The sequence below is a fragment of the Eleutherodactylus coqui genome, chromosome 11 (assembly GCF_035609145.1).
Source record: "Eleutherodactylus coqui strain aEleCoq1 chromosome 11, aEleCoq1.hap1, whole genome shotgun sequence".
Lineage (NCBI taxonomy): Eukaryota > Metazoa > Chordata > Amphibia > Anura > Eleutherodactylidae > Eleutherodactylus > Eleutherodactylus coqui.
In genome coordinates this window covers 127,765,063-127,784,588 of record NC_089847.1, presented here as the reverse complement: position 1 = coordinate 127,784,588, position 19,526 = coordinate 127,765,063, and the positions used below count along the sequence as shown (strand labels likewise).

The following is a 19,526-nucleotide window of genomic DNA, read 5'->3' as shown; positions in this document are numbered from 1 at the left end:
GATTGGTCAGGTAACCCGGAGGTGTGTTTGGGGTCATCGTCCTGCTGAAAGACTAATGATGGTCCCACGATGGAATGGCATGTCGCCTGCACAATGCTGAGGTAGTCATGTTGGTTACAGAAGTTGCTCACTAAGCTGAGTTCTGCAGAAGCAGATAGCTCTGTTCCCACTGCAGTGGCCAAGTTTGGTACTACAGGCATTGGAGTCAATGGGAACTTTGCCTGTTATACCAAGCCTGGCCACTGCAGACAGAACAGTGCTGTCTGCTTCCTTCACAAATTAGCTCCGTGTATCGGTCTGGCAACGGCTGATCAGCAGGGATTCCGGGTGACGGACCTCCACCATTCTACTATTCGTGTCCTATCTTAAGTATATGCCAGTTTACAACTGGACAGTTGATGTTGAGATGCGCCTGGTACTTGGTCTATGTGGGCTCTTATCTGAGGGGCTGCTGATATGTGGTTTTTGAGGCTGGTAACTCTAATGAACTTCTCCTCTTCAGCAGAAGTAACTCTTGGTCTTCCTTTCCGGGGCCGACCTCCATGAGGGACGGTTTCATCATAGTGTTTGATGTTTTCCATACCTTCAAAGTTCTCTAAACTTTCCGGATTGACTGACCGTCATGTCTTAAAGTAATGATGAACTGTCATTTCTCTTTAGTCGATTGGTTCCTGCCATAGACCTCAGTTGAATGGGGCTAAACACTGTATGGGACTGTGTCCCAACCCAAGCTCTGCACAACACAACTGATGCCTCAAACCCATTATGAAGGCAAGAAATTCCCCAAATGAACTCAAGGTGGAGCTGTTCATTGGTGACGGCCTCATGAAGCTGATGGAGAGAAGAGTGCCAAGAGTGCGCAAAGCGGTCATCAAGGCAAGAGACGGATCCTGCGAAGAACCTAAAATACAAAACATCTTCTGGTTTAACACTTTTTTTGCTTAATCCTAGATGTCTTTCTTCATCGTTTTCAATGATCGGTGTAGAAAAACAAAACAAAAACCGAACGACCATGGAATGAAGCGGTGTGCACAAACATTTGACTGGAGGGTAATACGGGGCGTCTCAAAATGTGGAAACGCCCATATGGAATAAAAACCGTTGGGCAGACCGTGATCTCATTTGGGGGGGAAATGGAAAACCTGGCCATGTCACCAACAGGACGGCCATTTTGAATGCCACAATCTTGGCTTCAACTCCATATCTTTCCAGTGGTAAGGTAGGCATGTGACGTATCAGACCGGCAGGAAATGTCACCAGAAAAGCAATGGTGTTCTTCATTTTAACATAACTTTTTACCGGTTTTATGTTTAACATGTTGATTTTTCTTAGTTACAGGCAATATGAATGATGGGCTTATCTGAAGCTGAACGTGTTGAGATCATCCTGATCTGAGATGAATGAAGAACACGCGTCATCCCTGAAGATTTCAGTCAACGCCTCCCAACCAAATCTCCGCAGTTCGCCAAACTTCTTTGCGAATTACAAAAATCCGTTTCTGTCGCTCATTAAACCAAAATCTGGAGAAACAAAAGTCATTACTGTTTAACGAGGCCAGAGCAGGGGTGGCTGATGCTTCATCGGGAACGGTTTTTGGTCGTCCGGATTTTGGTTCATCAGCGACAGAACCTGTTTCTCAGAATTTGGGAAGGGGTTTGGCAACTACATTGTGGGTAATGGGAGGTGTGGTTGGTGGCGTTGATTGAATTCCGCGGCGATGACGTGTGCTTCATTCACTTGACATAAGGACCATCTGAAAACGCTCCGCTTGAGATAACCCCATTATTCACATTGTCTGTAATGCCGGAAAATCGTGGTGTTAACATGAGAACAAATAAAGTTACGTTAAAATGACGAACATTGTTGCTTTTCTGGGGAATTCTCTACCAGTTTGATATATCACACAATTAGCTTCCACTGGAATCCAAGATGGCGGCATTCAAAATGGCCGTCATTCTGATGACAATGCCTAACAGCTTTCCCCTTAGCTTGTATGCGACATTGCATCAACGTCTGCCGCCCTTAACCCCTTTCCTCCCCATGACGTAAGGGTACGTCATAAGAGCGGGGTACTTCCCGCAAAACGACGTACCCTTACATCATAGGGATAGCGCGAGATCATAGCAGATCTCGCGCTATCCCGCAGCGGGAGCCGGCTGTCGCTAGTAGCCGGCCTCCCGCTGCGACAACGGGGGGCATCGGAGATGCGCCCACCCACTGTTAACTGCTTCCCTGCCGCGATCTACTTAGAGGCGCTCCCTCTGTGACTTCAGCTGGCTCTCACGATAACATATGTACCCCAAAATGGTACCAATAAAAACTACAGCTCATCTCGCAAAAAAATAAGCGCTCACAGAGCTCCGTCCATGGGAAAATAAAAAAGTTTATAGCACTTTGAAAGCAGCGATTTTAGAAAAAATAATGATTTCTAAAAAAAAAAAAGGGTTTTTTTTGTGGAAAAGTGGAAAAACCTAAAAAAAATTAAGAATTTTGGTATCGTTGTAACCATAGCGACCCGCAGAAAAAAATGTATTGTGTCATTTATGCTGCATAATTAACGCTTAAAAAAAAAAATCTATGGCCGAATCGATGCGTTTTCTCTCCCTGCTATCATTAAAAAAAATAATAAAAGTTTTACAATATAGTCGATGTACCCAAAAATGGTACCAATAAAAACTACAGCTCGCCACACAAAAAACAAGCCCTTATACGGCCGCGTCCACGGAAAAATAAAAAAGTTATGGCTGTTGAAAAATGGAGATAAAAAAAAATACCAAAAATCGTTTGGTCCTCAACGCCAAAATAGGCCGAGTCATTAAGGGGTTAAAGGTTACCTATAGGACTTTGCCTAAGGTCTATGTGAACAGAAGCCTGAACCTGCCCTTGTGGCCTCCGACAAGGACGATACCATCACTGTGGAGTATTTAAAGCTCCCAGAGGCGGCCATCAGGGATCCTTGTGTGCAGAGAGAAGAGGCTTCTATTTCATCGATGATCGCTGACATCATCACGGATTGAAGAGCGGTGCACTTTACAAGAAGGGAGTCAAGTGACCTGAAACTTTGCCTTGTGAGGAAATAGAAATCGTTAGGAAGATAGTCTTTCAGGCTGGCTCCCAGCCCAACATTTCGCCCTGTGGTTTCACAAACCCTGGAAGCAAATCGAGCACAACCGGCCAAGAGATGCTGCCTTCATTTAATGGCAGCAACAACCGGAGCCGTTAATGGGAACGTATTCGGGAAGGATGAGAGGAGAAACAGATGATATCTTACGAACACGATGAATATTATAAGTACAGAGGGTAAAAATGTAGGAGAGGTCCGAACGCTGCGTACAACAGGGTCGTGCCCCAAGGTGACCGTGCTATCCCCAAGCCAAAGACCTTGTCTCCAATTTCCTTTTTACCGTGGGACGGATAGGCCAGTCTTTCATTGCTTAAAATCTTACCAGGGGTCTTAAACAAGGTAGAGAGCTCAGATTTCTATTTGCTGCTCCCCCTTAAAAAGGTTGTCCACCCTTAAACTATGGCCAGGAAAGGCCATCAATAGTACATAGGTGAGGGTTTACCCTCCAGAACCCTGTCAATCGGCTGTTTGCTGAGCTCTCATGCACTCAGCTGATTTCTGCAGGAAGCAGACAGCTCCATTTCCAGTGCAGTGGTCAGGCTTTGTATTGGACAACAAGTTCCCATTCACTTCAATTGGAATTTTGTCTGCAATACCAAGTCTGGCCACTGCAGAGTCAGCGGAGCTGTCTACTTCCTGCGCACACCACCAGCTCAGTGCATGAGCACACCAGTCTGCTGAACAGCTGATCAGCGAAGATCCTGAGTGATGGACCCCTTCTGATCTATTGTTGATGGCCTATCCTGAAAGGTCATCAGTAGTTTAAAGCTAGACAACCCCTTTAAATCTGGTCATACATTGGGGAGTTTAACAACTGTTTTCTGAATGACTTGTCATTTATTTTTGGTCTGTGAAGACTGTCCTTTTGAGTGACAATGCCATAAGTTATTCAGCTTCAAAAAGTTTCTGACACTTGCTCAGGGTAGTGGAGAAAGAACAAAAACTCCTCTCCGCTCTCCTGCTACTTCCGTTCCACCAGTGCCCCGCCCCTTGTTGCTCTCCACTTCCTGCTCCATCCATTACACGACCAACACCAAGACTATATGACCACTGCAGCCCATTTATGGCTGACTTCATCTGAAATCTCCATTGGATGGCCAACTGCCCACAGTATAGGGCATAATTTACTAATCAGTGGGAGTCTCACCGCTGAGACCTCCACTGAACCCAAGGACGGGGGTCCCATGTTCACACTCCTCCTCACTGTTGGCTTACTGCACCCCCCGCAGTGAGGAGATTGAATGAAGCGCTGGTCGCGCAAGTATGCTAACACTCCATTCACTTTTAATGGGGCTGCGCAGGTAGCCAAGTGGCAACGGCTTGTCTAGTTCTATCAGCCCCATTGAAATGAATAGAGCGCCGACTGCGCATGCTCGGCCAGCGCTCCTCTCATCACTGCGGGGAGAGAAGCGACAGGCACAGGGGGACACGAACCACTGTTCTCGAGATCGGCAGAGCTCTCGGTGGTGGGACCCCAGTCCTGTGGATAAGGGATAACTTGTGATGATGTCCAACCCCCTTAAAGATCTTGAACTCTCGACACAAATTGACCCTGACGTGGACATCAAAAATAAAGGTTTTGAGCCTCTGGCTTCCTGGACAATCGACAAGGTGCGGTTTTTGATCTGCTCACTATTTTTGCCCTCCGGAACCTTCTGTGGAGACCACAGCACAGCATGCAACGCTCCATAGTCAGGATATTAGTAATGCAAGTCCGTGCGCTCAGTCGATGCGGCTGTGGGGCGTCCTACACCCGTCTATCCTTGGCAGCGTACTGGTTGGCGAGGACATTTTTGGCGTTTTCACATCCACAGAAGGTGCCAGCAACTCTCAGCTTTCCAAGTTTACATAACACGACCTACTTACAAAGAGCCGTGTGTCTGTCTGATTACATACTGGAGCTTCTCTGCAGAAGTAAGAAGTAGGTAAAAGCCTCGGGGAACTTTGTAGTAGGGAGCGGCGAGGCGATAAATGTCACAGCAAAATGCTGCCGAAATATACAAAGTGAATGTGAGGGATCCGTGTTTGGTTCATTGAGGTTATGGATGATCATCATCGTCAATCGGAAAATGGAACAATCGCCCCCCCACCCCTCTTCCTCCCTGCAGCATTTAATTAACACTGCCCTCTAGTGTACGGGAGTCCATAATAAAGCAGATTGTAATTCCTAAACTTTCTACGAGGGTCTCCCCGATACTAATAGCCCCTATTTATTACTGCATGTTGGCACACAACATCAGATGCGGATGTTGGCGGTATTGTAATGGAGTTTGAACCTTCCCGACAATCTCCGGTAAACTTGTTGCAGAAGGGCAGTCTAACAATATGGTGTCGAACATGAAAGGGCATCTAACTGAATTTCTCCGTATGGACAAAATGACACCGATTGACATTCATCAACATTTACGGAGACCAATCGGTGGATGTTGGCACAGTGAGGCGGTAGGTGGTCTGTATCAACAGTGGTGAGAAACTAAGATCCGTCAATTGTTGTGGATGAGCTGATCGAGCCGGTCTTCATTTCACGATGTGACGTCTGTGCATGGCCATCCGGAACATGTCTTGTCTTACACGTCGCTGTTGAAACGCTCCACCCACCGCCTCACTGTGCTAACATCCACTATTTGGTTTTCGGAAATGTTCTACAAGAGTCAATGAATATCAATGGGTGCAGTTTTTTTTCCGCATGGAGGAATTCAATTACACACCTTTTGCCTCCGACGCACTTTCATGTCAGATGCCATTTTATCGTCAAGCTTCCCCCTCTGCTGTCATCCGTCGCACGTCAACAACATTTTACTGGATATTGGCGAGAAGGTTCAGACTCCATTGCCATACCCTCATCATCGTAAAAGAGGAGGCATAGGTTTCGGAGCGATCCTCGTATCACTTGTTTTGTCCATTTTTGTCTAGTTGGGTCCAGGGGAACATGTTGCAACTTTTTGCATTACCTTTGTAATACATAAATGCCCTTGTGCTAGTCCCATGGTCTTCTAGAACCCCAACATGTCTTCTTCTTACCCAACATGTCCTACTAAAGCTGGCATTGGACTCTTGGTAGTTGACTTTGTAAGTCTTGTTGAGCGTTGCTTTCTTGAAGCTCGGAGAAGAGCATAAATCGGAGAGCTCGGTGCTCAACCAGACGCAAGCCGCAATCCTCCACAAGCAACGCAGAAAATCCCTGACTTCCACCACAAGTTTTTGGGTCGTCAGAAGCGACAGGAAGACTCATTAACAACATCTAATAATGAGCCACAGAGACCTTTTTATAACATCTCATGGCGACAAAAGGATGGGGTGTGATAAAGGCGAGCGCTCGGTGTTTAAGATCGCGAAGGAGGTATCTAAAATAGAAAGTGAGTTTCTGACTGCTGTATCCGAGCTGCAGGGCAAAGAATTATTTTGATGGTAATATTTCTTAGTCTGGGAGATGTCAAATGAGGTGTCCATGATGGGCTATGGGCAGGGATTGTAACGATGGGACGTCCTGGTATCAGCGACTCTTGCTTTGGTTGACCTCACCAGTTCATGGATTACATGGACGACCATTCATGGTCAACCACAGCCACCTGGCCATAATCGATGAGGGGTTTCAGAAGCCAAATCCAATTCGGCTGACTGACGCTTCAACTTCACTTTCTGGAGGGGTTGTCATCTTGTTAGAAGGGTCCGCAGACTAAGCCAGGTGTATCTATAGGGCTTTATTCATCCCACGGACTATACTGTTCCATAGAAAGAAACACAGTGAAAAAAGATATACTGCATAGTATCATGGCCAGCCTTCGCTATGTGCAACCCGTGCGGTCGCAAAGGGCTCTTGCCACCAGCTTGTAAAGGGGCTACCAGGCAGATGTAGGATGGGAGCGAATGCTCCCCTTTAGGTCCACCTGGGCCGGTGATCTTCTTTCCCCATACAGAAGCGTCTGGTAGAGCTATATGAATCATCCACCTCCTGGCTCTGTTTCCACCCCTCTGATGTTCCAAGGTGCCGCTGTCAGGTTATTGCCGCCCAGGCAACACAATTGCTTAGTTCTGCTACTGTATTTATGTTATGAGCTTGATTTTAGTGTAGTATGTATGTACTGAGCTTTGTTATTGGGCTGTACTTATTATGAGCTTGATTCTGGTATTGTATCTGTGTACTCAGGTTGGTTCATGGTGGATTTACGTCTATGAGCTTGGGTGCTGCATATATGGTATGAGCTTGGTTTTGGTACTGTATGTTATGAATTCAGTTTTGGTGCTGAACCTATGTTATGAGTTTGGCTTTGGCACAATATTTGTTATGAGTTTGGTTCTTGTGCTGTATTTATGTTATGAGCTTGGTTCTGGTACAGTATTTATTCACAGAACTGTTCTAGTGTGGGTATGCTGCTAAATTGCTGCTTTTTCGCAAAGCAGAACAGGCAGATTGCCTATCAGTGCAATATATATAAAATGACAAGGGGTAACCAAAAAACATTGTGCACAGGGTGCCATCTAACCTAAGGCTGGCACTATATAGTGTACATCTATTAGAATCGGGCCATATGTGTGGTGCATGCCTGACAGAGGGATGCATTAGGAGCTTTACTGGACATCAAAGAAGTTCTATAGTGAGATATGAACAGGGGCTAACTTGACCTCAAAGTGTGTAGCTTCTGAGGTCTGCAGCAATCAGCTCTACTCAGCAAAGGAGCCTGGTAGAAAGTGTTCAATTCCCCTGCAATGCCACCACAGGAGAGATGAAGTACTGCATGTGTTGGGTCCTCCAGTATGGTATATTCTTTTTATAACACTTTTTATAAAAATAAGCAATGGGGCACAATTTGTTTAAAGCAACCAAGTAGTTTTTTGATGTAGTTGTGTTGAAAGGGGCGATTTCTGTATTGGTCTGAAGGGGCTTTCAAGTTACTCTGCGACTGATTTACTAACAGTTTCCACCACTTTTCCATGCAGATGAACTGCTGCCGGTAAAACCAAGCGCTGTATTATGGCGGTCTGGATACGGTTTTAAAGGCTTTTCACACTCTGATTAAAACATGTGTTTTTGGAAATTAACACTTTTTGTAATTCATTTTCATTAAACATTTCTGCTTGTTTTGATTTCTATGCTTATATTGTTTCCAAGGCACTGCTGACCGGAGGACTGAAGTCTTAGCAAATTCTGTTAGAGTAAGCTGATTGTTTCTCAGTTCCTCCCATAGTCTGGTCCCCTGCCCTGTTGTAAACATACATTTACTGCCTGTTGACTGGGCTATTACAGGCTGCTGTATGATAGTGCTGAGGGATGGTGGAGGAGATCTGAAGGACAGAGAGTACAGCCGAGAAAGCTACTATTACAGAGGGCTATAATTCACTTCTTGTGAATTTTCCGCCCTTATCAGCAGCAAGGGGAATGGACCAGCAGCTTCTCAGAAAGCGGATGGAAAGATAGCTGTGTAGTGTTGAGTGGGCGTGGTTATGCTACACAGCCTCTGAAAGAGGAGAAGGGAGGAGGAGCTGAGCTTGTGCATGTTCGTGAGAGAGACTAGCTGATAAGTCTTTAAGCCAGAAACTTGAATATAGGAGAGCCTGCAAAACACGTATGAGGCTTTCTAAATGTATAAGAAGGAAACCTCAATGCAAAAAATATAGATAAGTGCATCGTTTTTTTCCGCAGGGGGTTACTAAGATGTGTGTATTGGTTTTTCATGCAAAAAGGTTTCCATAGGCTTTAAAAGCTCGTGCTTAAAAGTCATTTATGGCTGCGGTTCTATGAAGCTGAGATATGGGGAGCTTTGGTGTGGTTCTCTAATTGTAAAGCTGTTGTTGCTCCTATCTGACATTGAGAGTGCACTGTGCTCACTGGGGATTTTCTCTCCCTGAGTACAAAATAGCGTCTCTATAGGTTCAAAAAGTGCAAAAAGAGGAGTGCGACATGGATATCATAAGAAGATAAAATGATCAATTGATGAATAATATCCCCTCTCCCAACCACTACCTATAAATGCTTGAGTCTTCACAAGTGTTCTCAACCATTTCCACGTTCTATCGTAATATATGGCCTCCGTTTCAGCTTTTACAAGAAGTGTTGTCCAACTTTCCTAAAAATATGTCAACGTGAGCGGATGCCCTCTACTGGCTGTTCTTGTCATTCTACTTGCTAGTGACACTACTAGTGCTAGTCACACTTACGTCTCACAATTCCCAGTCATTGTTACAAGACTTAAAAAGTCTAACATTGACCTGCAGGAATGCTGCCTTCCAATAAGTGGCGCTGCCGAGGTATTGTCCAATCTTTCCATTTGCATATTTCCCAGGGGAACATGCATGGCCTTATAAGTCTCCTCACACCTTCTAGATGCCCTCCCTAAGAGGATTTGATACCCCTCCTGAAAATCGTAGTGACTATAGATGCAACACAACTGATACGCGCCAAAACAGCATCCATACACGTACGCAGGAACAATGCGGCAAAAGTCACGGATGGAAATTGCGTGATCCTGTGTGAATGAGCCCTCATGTGTTTGTTGTCTCCTTTGTCTTCCAGACGGACAGCTGATACCTGGGAGTAACGGTACAAGATGCAACATCCCTGGGAACTTCATGTGCAGCAGCGGGGACTGCATCCCGGGAGGCTGGCAGTGTGATGGGGTGCCCGACTGCTTCGATGAGAGCGACGAAAAAGAGTGTCGTAAGTTGGAACTTCGTTGCTTCCTTTCTTTATCCACACTTGAGCAACTCCAGACAATCTGGGAGGTTTTATTCAAAGGGGTTGATTGGCATCTATATTAAAAATGAGACGCAAAGTTTACACTGTTGCATGGTGAAACAAATTAAATCTAAGGTCAGAGAGCACAGAAGTCAGGATAGTCAGAAGGAGCACAGGTCAAAACCAGGAAAGCGCTGAACTGCGGCTTTGTCACAATGGAAGGGAGACCAGTTGCTTAGGCATCCTCCATAGGGGAAGATGCCTATTATTATAGTAGGTGTCAGCTGAGGATTGGTGGAAGTCACGCACTGGCCCTTTAAGAGGAGGGCGCGACTGCGTGTAAGACCTATGGGCAAAGACTTCGGAGCGAGCGGTGACACTGGAGCACCGTGCACCATGTAACCACCAGAGGTGTCTTGCCGTAACCCCCCGAACTGGTGAGGGGCGCATAGACGCCGTAACAGTATCCACACTGTGCCACTGAGTAATCTGGTGTAGAGACTTACTAATTTACAAATGGCGCACATGTTCAATCTGTTTCGCCACCAGGGGACCCGCCACACTGTTCAGGAAGAGCAATAGCACTCTCTAAGGGTGCTTTCACACTTGCGCTGGGGATCCCCATTTAGGGAACAGGATAGGGAATCCCCGCTGCCAAATGATTCCGTCTGTGGAACGACTCTATGTCCGGCTACTATATGACTTGTATTCTGTATTGATCTCCAGTTTTCCCCTCTGCAGGCTGCATCTGTAAATCTCAGTTCTTTCTTATCTCGTCGGAGGAGCTGCTGTCAGGTGTCTTCTATACACTGCACATGGAGAAAATGGCAGGTTCTCCTTCCTAACTTTCTGTTGCATGCATACTCGTATAACGAACAGCATTATGGAGGACTCTAGAGACGTACTGAGCAGTGCAGATGTGATTTCAGCAGCTGTGTGACTGTAAATCACTCACTATTCACTGCAGCTACATCTGTGTGAATTTCTCTCCCCTGTGGGCAGCATGAGTCAGGACTGCATAAGTCTGTCTTATTATCTCTGTTACTAGAGATGGACTTTGCTTTACAACAGGCAGTGGACAGCAAATTAGAAGGAAGGGAGACCCCTAGTGGCCAGCACTGTAGAGGGATTTTTCAGCACAAAACATAATTTTAGGTAAATAAATAGAGGTTTTGCTCATTATCATGTTGCCATATGTTGTCTGTGGAGACCATCTATGTTGAGTGTGCGATGTGTAGCGGTACTTGGAGTTGGCTCAGTCCGGTGGAGGCTGCAGGCGGATAAATAAATGGATGCTTTGTGACCTGTGCAGGGAGGGAGTAGATAGTCACAGCTGATCCCTATTGTGACTAGTGGATCCTGTGTTATCTACATATACGTGTGCACCTCTCAGTATAATCCTGCTGTGGTGTTAGTAAGATGATAGCTGCTAAGCTTTCTCTACAGATCAGGATGTGTCGGACTACTATTAGGCTCTGTGGTCAGTGTGCAGGGAGGGGAGGAGGGGAGCTGTGACATCTATTGTGAATGTTGGATCCTGTGTTATCTACATATAGGTGACACCTCTTAGTGTAATCCTGCCTGTGATGTTAGGGAGATGACTGCTCTAAAGCTTTCTTTACAGATCAGGAAGTGACAGACTAGTATTAGGCTTAGTAGTCAGTGTGCAGGGAGGGGAGGAGGTGAACTGTGACATCACTTATTGTGAATGATGGATCCTAAGAAAATGCAAGCGGCTGACGCTACTGCTTATGTTTCAGCAGCGTTACAATTGCATCCCGTCTAAACTTTCCTCTGTGACCTACCATAAATGCATCAGCAACAAAAGCACAAACATATACTTTGTGGCTCAATTCCTCACTATTTGCAAGACCTCTGTTTGCTGTGGGTGAATGAAAACATTGACATTTTTCATTTAGAGGCCGAAAACATGTGCAATTGTAGTACTTGTCATTGCTGGCCAAACAGCATGGACGTCATGTCGATATACTTTATCTGCACCGATACATTGTAACAAACTATCAGGACAGGAGAGAATTCGAGAAAGGGAATCTGCCACCTTCATACACGCTTTTATGGGGAGTGCGCGTATGTCGGCCTGAAAAATGGCAGATTTTCAGTCCGTGTGTTGACTTCACTGGAGGACACCACGGGAACGGGGGAGCGGTAGAGTATAAAGAATACATCCCTCGGCTTCCCATTAGTTTATAGTGCTGTTCAGAGCTGACCTTTAATGCACAAAAGGAACATTTTCATTCACTGACAGCAAATAGAGATTTTGAACATTGTGTGGAGTTTATCAGAAAGTTGCAGAATCTTTTCAGAAGGCAGTTCCAAAAACTTGAATGATACAAGATTTATTGAATAGATGTCCATATTACTTAAGACTTCACATTTGGGTCTTTGCACCAAGTTCAGGAGTCTTGGAGATGGAAATACTTATTGCATGCTGTTACTACCTCTGCTGACCAAGGGTGGTACTGCAACCTTGTTCCTGAATTGCACTTCTCACTAAGCCCTTAATCCTACAAATGAACTAGACTCAGCAGAAAACATAGAATACCGATCCAAGAAGACAAGGTTAGCAGTCAGACACATCAAAAACCACGTATATCGTGATCAGTGATGAGTTAACATTTATTAGGTATGCATTAACCCTTTCCAATCCACTGTCTGACGTCTGAAAGCATTTTGATTAAAGGCTGTACAGCTCTGATGTCGGAAGACATCCGGCAGGGCATTCTTATTGTATATTGCCGGTCGCTCTGTTGTCGGGGGGCTTATCCAGCATGTCCCATAGCGCAGTACTGGCTCAAGCCAGCAGATGGTGCCATTGTATAATGGCAGAAAGAGAAAGCCCCCTAGGAAACCCTGAATTCAAAATTGGATTGCAAAGGGTTAAAGGGGTTGTCTCCTTTTAATTAGGACTCCCTTTATTAAAATAATAAACTGAGATATACTTCCTCTTGTGCGGCTGCCGAGATCTAGTAGCACACTAAAGTCCCAGTTATTGCTGTGGCAGATGGTGTTACAGGAAATTAGGTGACCACTGCAGCTAATGAGAGGCTGCAACATCATGTTCATTAACTCCCGACATAATGGCGCTCAGGATGTGACAACCCCCCTTAAAAAAATAGCATCTAGAAAGTCTATTAGTCAACAAACTAATCCTATTGCATCCTGTAAATCAAAGTTGTCAAGGCCCTGAAATCTACTACAGAGTAACTGTCCTGATAAGCATGACCCTGCAGCTACTACAGAGTAACCGCCCTGATAAGTGTGATTCTGCAGCTACTACAGAGTAACCGCCCTGATAAGTGTGACCCTGCAGCTACTACAGAGTAACTGCCCAATAAGTGTGACCCTGCAGCTACTACAGAGTAACTGCCTGATAAGTGTGACCCTGCAGCCTACTACAGAGTACCCTCCCTGATAAGTGTGACCCTGCAGCCTACTACAGAGTACCCTCCCTGATAAGTGTGACCCTGCAGCCTACTACAGAGTACCCTCCCTGATAAGTGTGACCCTGCAGCCTACTACAGAGTACCCTCCCTGATAAGTGTGACCCTGCAGCCTACTACAGAGTACCCTCCCTGATAAGTGTGACCCTGCAGCCTACTACAGAGTACCCTCCCTGATAAGTGTGACCCTGCAGCCTACTACAGAGTACCCTCCCTGATAAGTGTGACCCTGCAGCCTACTACAGAGTACCCCTCCCTGATAAGTGTGACCCTGTAGCCCACTACAGAGTAACTGCCCGATAAGTGTGATTCTGCAGCTACTACAGAGTAACCGCCCAATAACTGTGACTCTGCAGCTACTACAGAGTAACCACCCCGATAAGTGTGAATCTATAGCTACTACAGAGTAACCGCCCCGATAAGTGTGACCCTGCAGCTCACTACAGAGTAAATGCCCGATAAGTGTGATTCTGCAGCTACTACAGTGTAACTGCCCAAAAAGTGTGATTCTGCAGCTACTACAGAGTAACCGCCCCGATAAATGTGACTCTGCAGCCTACTATAGATTAACCGCCCTGATAAGTGTGGTTCTACAGCTACTACAGAGTAACCGCCCGATAGGTGTGACTCTGGAGCTACTACAGAGTAACCACCCCGATAAGTGTTATCCTGCAGCTACTACTGAGTAACTGCCCAATAAGTGTGACCCTGCAGCCCACTACAGAGTAACTGCCCGATAAGTGTGACCCTGCAGCCCACTACAGAGTAACTCCCTGATAAGTGTGATTCTGCAGCTACTACAGAGTAACTCTATCAGGGCTCATCAGGGTATATAAAATAATAACATATATGCAAACCAGACCGTGTCAAAGTAATAGCAGCAGCAATGCAATAGCACTCCAAACACACTGGCCAGTGATGCAACAGAATGCCACTGCCTCCTGAAGACTCCTACGGGGCCCTAGAGTGTCGGGCAGTAGTATCGGCATCTGTCTTCTGGCACCGACTGAACCAGAAACAAAGAAAAAAATGATATTATATATGCGGTAGCTCTAAACATTAAGGGCCGTGTGAACCCGCTCTCACCTGTAGGGCTCTGGCAGCGCTCCTCTGGTCCTGATGCTGGGTTGTCCATCTCTCATTGTGTAGCAGCCGTGTCCTGGTATCTGCTCCATAGATTGTGCTGGAAGATACAGCAAACCTTCTTGTAACAGCAAGTATGGATGTGCATCTCGGAGGAGAGGACTACCTGATTGGATGGCAAGTAGCGCCTCCTACTGCCAGTAGTGACACGGGCACCAGCAACACGCAGAACTAGGGAAGAGTCCCTCAGAGAGAGGAATTGTCTCCAGTCCCTTTTTTGGGGTGTCTTGCTGTTCCTCTCTGGCGCTCCTGCTGTCACTTTCATTTGCACCAAAGCCGGTTAAACTGATTCACAATGGCGGCTGCTTCCTGACTGGTTGGGTTGATGTCCCTGGAGTGGAAGTGACTTGGGGTTCGGTTGCTACTATGTAAGCGCTGCTAATGCCTGTGTAATGGAGCTAATTGCAAGACTGTTCCTGCACTTGTAGGTTCAGCCTGGCAGTTGTCGGGCAAACACGAACACTAGCCCCCATGTAAGAGCACGCTCAGCCATGTCCACGCGGGACGGATTCGCCACTGCATCAAAACCTCCATCATTTGGTATGAAGTTTGGTGCAGAATTCCGCCCCTCATTAGAAGGTGTTGGATTCTGCAGCGTATCCAGTGCTAAAATTGACACGCTGAGGATGTAAATTCCGTAACGCATGCCAATTTCTCTACGGATTTCCCTACCGATTGTTGCCGAGACTTGTACTGAGCAGTTCAAGCAGGATGACAAGTCCAGGTGCCGACCGCAATCAGCGGAGCTCCACCTGCTTAGCCATGTAATAGCAGCTTTACTGCCCTGTAATATACAGGAGGGGCTGCTGTGATAACAGCCGTCTCATAGTCCCTGAACTAAGGCCTCATGCACACGGCAGGTCCAGATTCCGGTTGCCGAATCCCGCACGGAATCCGGCCCTGACCGCAGCGGGACATGCGCAGTACAGATTTTTTTTAAACCCTGCTTTTCCCGGGTCAGACAGCTTCCATTGACTTCAATAAAAGCCGTCCGTGCGGGACCTACAGGAAAATGGAGCATGCTGCCATTTTTCATCCGCGACTGGAAACCGTAATTGTGAATGAAGAATCGGTTTGACACGGGCGAGGGCGATCTCCAGCGGTGGCCACTAGCACCCGAGTTTTCCCAACAATTGTCAGGCTGAACCTGCAAGTACAGCTGCAGCCCGGCAATTAGAGCTATTCTAGAGCACTCACAGCTGTAATAGTAATACACCCGCGTGATTGAGGCCGTATACTGTGTGATGCGTAAGTGTTGCCACTGTATATATAATTAGCTGATGTGCATCAGCAGCCGTCCAGGACCTTCCTTAGGGGGCCATCACATATGCGTTAGCGGCTGCCGCTGGTGCACGCTTCCCTCAATAATTGCTGGGATATACTTGCTAATGCAGGAGCCGCCCGGCAATTAGCGCTACTACACGAACGTTAACGGCACTCGGGTAATGGCACCCTCAGGCAGAAGTGTTCTAATCTCCCCTCTTATCGTGTTCCCTGAATCCCCAGTACTCTGTGCGACTCTGAGAGATGCTTCCTAGGCGATTCCTCTCCTTGATGGCAGATAGATAATCTATTGCAGCGGAGGGACGCTGAACAATGACAGTTTTGTAGAAAAGCCGATTCTCTCCAGATCCCAGCGTATTAGATAATTGGTGTCTTGGAAAATAAAGCATTTACACCAAAAATTGTCACCCGGGGTTTTCCAGTAATATCAGCAATGGTTCCTTACAGCCCTGCTATGCCGTTTACTGCACCTGGCTAATACTGGTTGTCCAATTACAAAATGGGGAAAACGGGGCAAATCCATGCAGGACCACCGTATGTGGTCTGTGCATTGATTTCATGCCGAGAGTTGACAAATTAGGCTCCAACGGTAGCACTTCCACCTATGCGCTGCTTAATTCATAGCCACGCGGTCTGCTTTGGCGACTTTGTTCCCCACCCACCTCCTCACCACATGCCCCCTGTTGTATTCAATGCATCACCAGCTCCTCTTGCCTTGACCTGCAGGCTATATATATTTATCCATATATGTGTATGTACCCACTTGATAAAGGGTTTTATGCCCAAAATGTTGCTATACTTGGCACCAGGAGGCTATTCTAATTGCATGAAACTCTTCACAAGCGCCCGCTATCCATTCTGTTTTGATGTTTGGAGAGTTGACAAATTAATCCGCATATAGAAAAATTCCTGTGATCTGCCCTTCTTGAAGACTTGGATGCTTTTAACACTCTTATTTGCTGTTACAACCACCTTACCCGTTCTCATGCCACTTTCTCTATCATTGATAAAGGAGTCAGGAGGAGAGCAGAGAAACTTGGCACATCCAGGAGCCGCGCACTGTCAAACCGAGCTCAGAAGCAGCTGCACAGCCGACTATGTGCTGGAGTTGCACAGACTCTACTGCAGATAAATGGTAGCAATATATATTTTTAATGTATACGACTTTTTAGGGAGCAAACGAGGAATATGAAAAGTCAACGCAAAGATGTCCATAGCCTTCAATCTACATAGGAATTTAAAAAACATGGCAGAATTGCGTTTTTGTTTTTTTTATTTCACTCCACTTAAAAACTTTTACATTTTTTTTTTCCATTACTGTAAAACCTTTTGTAAATGCTGCGTTGATGGAAAAATAGGAGTTATCAGTTTTTGAAAGTGGGGAGGAAAAAACTAAAAATGAAAGAAAAACAAAGGGCCTTGTATTTAAGGGGTTAAAACTCTGATTTCTTCTTTTTGTTTTTCTAAAACTTCAGCAAAAATTCACCACCACGTAAATTGCCATAAATGCTTTCTCTCTATTTGCGTTTTCAGCAGAAGAGGCAGAAAGTAATGGCTGCAATTTACAGCGAGTTCTATACACACACAACTCGGCGCCCATTCTCTGAATCCCACACATATCCGAGGATTAGCAGTTGTGACTCCCCACTGACTGATCAGCGTGTCCAACCATCGATTCCTTCACCGCGCAGAATTCTCCACCAGACCAGCGATCTAGATGAATGAGCAGAAGGACTGGCATATCTGTGCAACACGCCAAAAATAAGTCATTAGATGTGTTTCAGGGTGAGCCCCTTCATCAGTTGAGCTGGGATCGGGGTGAGCCCCTTCATCAGTTGGCTGGGATCGGTACATAGAGGGCTTCTTAGATCATCAGGAGTCCTCCTGCTCCTCTACCCCAATGATCCACCAAAAGCCATCTTTACCCATTGGTGTCCTGTCACTGTTCCTTGGGATGATCCAAGAGACCTTCTCGGTACCCATCCCAGCACAACTGATGAAGGGTCTCACTCCGAAACGCGTTTTTACCTGACGTACAATTTGCATCTAATTGCTTTATCATTGGAGTGTTGTGCCCATAGCCTTCGGGTTACCATGTCATTCATCAGACTGGATAGGATGGTGAACATGGTGGGATTCGATCCCGCTTTCAGATAAGTTATAAGAGGATGGTTAGAATATTTAACCCCTTGAAAGGCAACTGATGACTCGAATTTAGGTTTTGTATAAGATATAGAAATGGGGTTCATAAGTCGGCACGATGATCACTAGACCAAAGGTATTTTGGAGTGTCACCTTGGCCAAGCTGAATGTTGACTCCCCCCATGGACTCCACATTATGAGCCTTTTTGTGTCCATGGGAGTAGCATCCACAGGATGTCAGGGTTCTTCCTTGTGGCAATCAGTCGGCTTCCCGACTTATGAGCCCTTCTCGTATGTCTTTATAACCTTGACACATTTCAAAAACTGGACTTTACTTCAAGGGGTCGTCCAGTTTTTGAATGACTTTTTCTTTAAAATCTACATCTGCAAATGCATTACAACAAAAGCAGCGGTACTCGCCCTTCCTCCAGCGCCGCAGCCCTTCCGGTCCTTGTTCGGGAATGGCGACCTCCTGACCATTACAGCCAGTCAGAGCCCACGGCGGTCAGGTGCCATTCTGGCCTTATGGCTTCCAGGATTGGAACTGTGATGCCAGGAGAACAGTATATGACCGCTGTGGCCGCTGATGGCTGCAGAAGCCCAGTGGTCGCCGTTCCTAAACAAAGACTGGGAGGACCGCGGTGCTGGGGGAGAGGACCGGTACGTAGCGCTGCTTTTGTTATTTTATCACATTTGCAGCTACAGATTTTTAAAAAATGGTCCGACAAATGGGATGACTCTAATTTATTAATATAGTCCCCTCTAATGCCCTTGGTGTTGCTGTAGGGCAGGGGTGGGCAGCCTGCAATCTACGGGCACATGCCGCCCCTGCCGGGTGGCCACAGACATACTTGTGCCGGGTGGCAGCTCACATATATCTCCCATGGCAGGAAGAAGTGTAATGGCGTGGAGTGTGGAACTTGCATTCATGTTCCATTTGAATGGGTTCATTCACACAAGCTGTTTTTCATTCAATAGTCCGAATGTGAAACCTCGTCGGACAAGATTGGTGGTGATGATCCGTTCAGTCCAGGCCGACTTTCGGTCACTCCACGGATCATCGTTCTCCATTTATTCCTCTCCTTGTCCGGCTGAGATCCATAAAGTATTTTGGAATAGTGGACTAGTTTGCCATTGCTTCTCCACCCCTCCCCATGTATCCGGGCTTGGGACATGTTGCTAGCTACATGGCGGTGTTCGGACAAGATTAGGACATGCTAGAAGTCTTGCCGCTCCTGGCCATGAGTAAACCTTCACTTCCGGAACAGTCCAGCGCCGTATCCTACAACTGCTGTATGTATTATTACTTAATGAGGTGATACCATTTCTGCAATCTCAGAGGTTCCTTCTAAATGCCATCCTGTTTCATACTCCAGAGCTGCATTCAGAATTCTGCTAGTTGCAGGTTAAATGCTTTAAACTGCCACCCATGCTTCTCCAGCCAAGCTGAAACTGAGGCCAGGTTGCAAATATTTCGTCCACAATTCACGCAAATGAAGCTTATCTTATACCCCAATGACATGAGCGGACACGGCCGCCCGCAGGACCTTCTAGGAATCTTACTGATTGCATGCCGCCATAAGATGGGTCTTGTCATCGTGTGACTATTGTTTTCTCTTTCCTCTTCTTTTGCTCTATACATCAGACAAGTATGTAAAAATCCGAAGACCGGCGTCGCTGCGGACAGGTAACTCCTCCG

General features: G+C 46.3%; 1 protein-coding gene across 1 annotated transcript in view; it reads left to right on the top strand.

The window, feature by feature from the left end:
* LDLRAD3 (low density lipoprotein receptor class A domain containing 3) overlaps nucleotides 1-19,526 on the top strand; it is a 170,200-nt gene that overhangs the window by 39,868 nt on the left and 110,806 nt on the right. Inside the window, exon 2 of the mRNA XM_066583491.1 lies at nucleotides 9,636-9,779. Within this exon, the coding sequence (XP_066439588.1) occupies nucleotides 9,636-9,779 (144 nt within the window). The remainder of the gene's footprint in view (nucleotides 1-9,635; nucleotides 9,780-19,526) is intronic.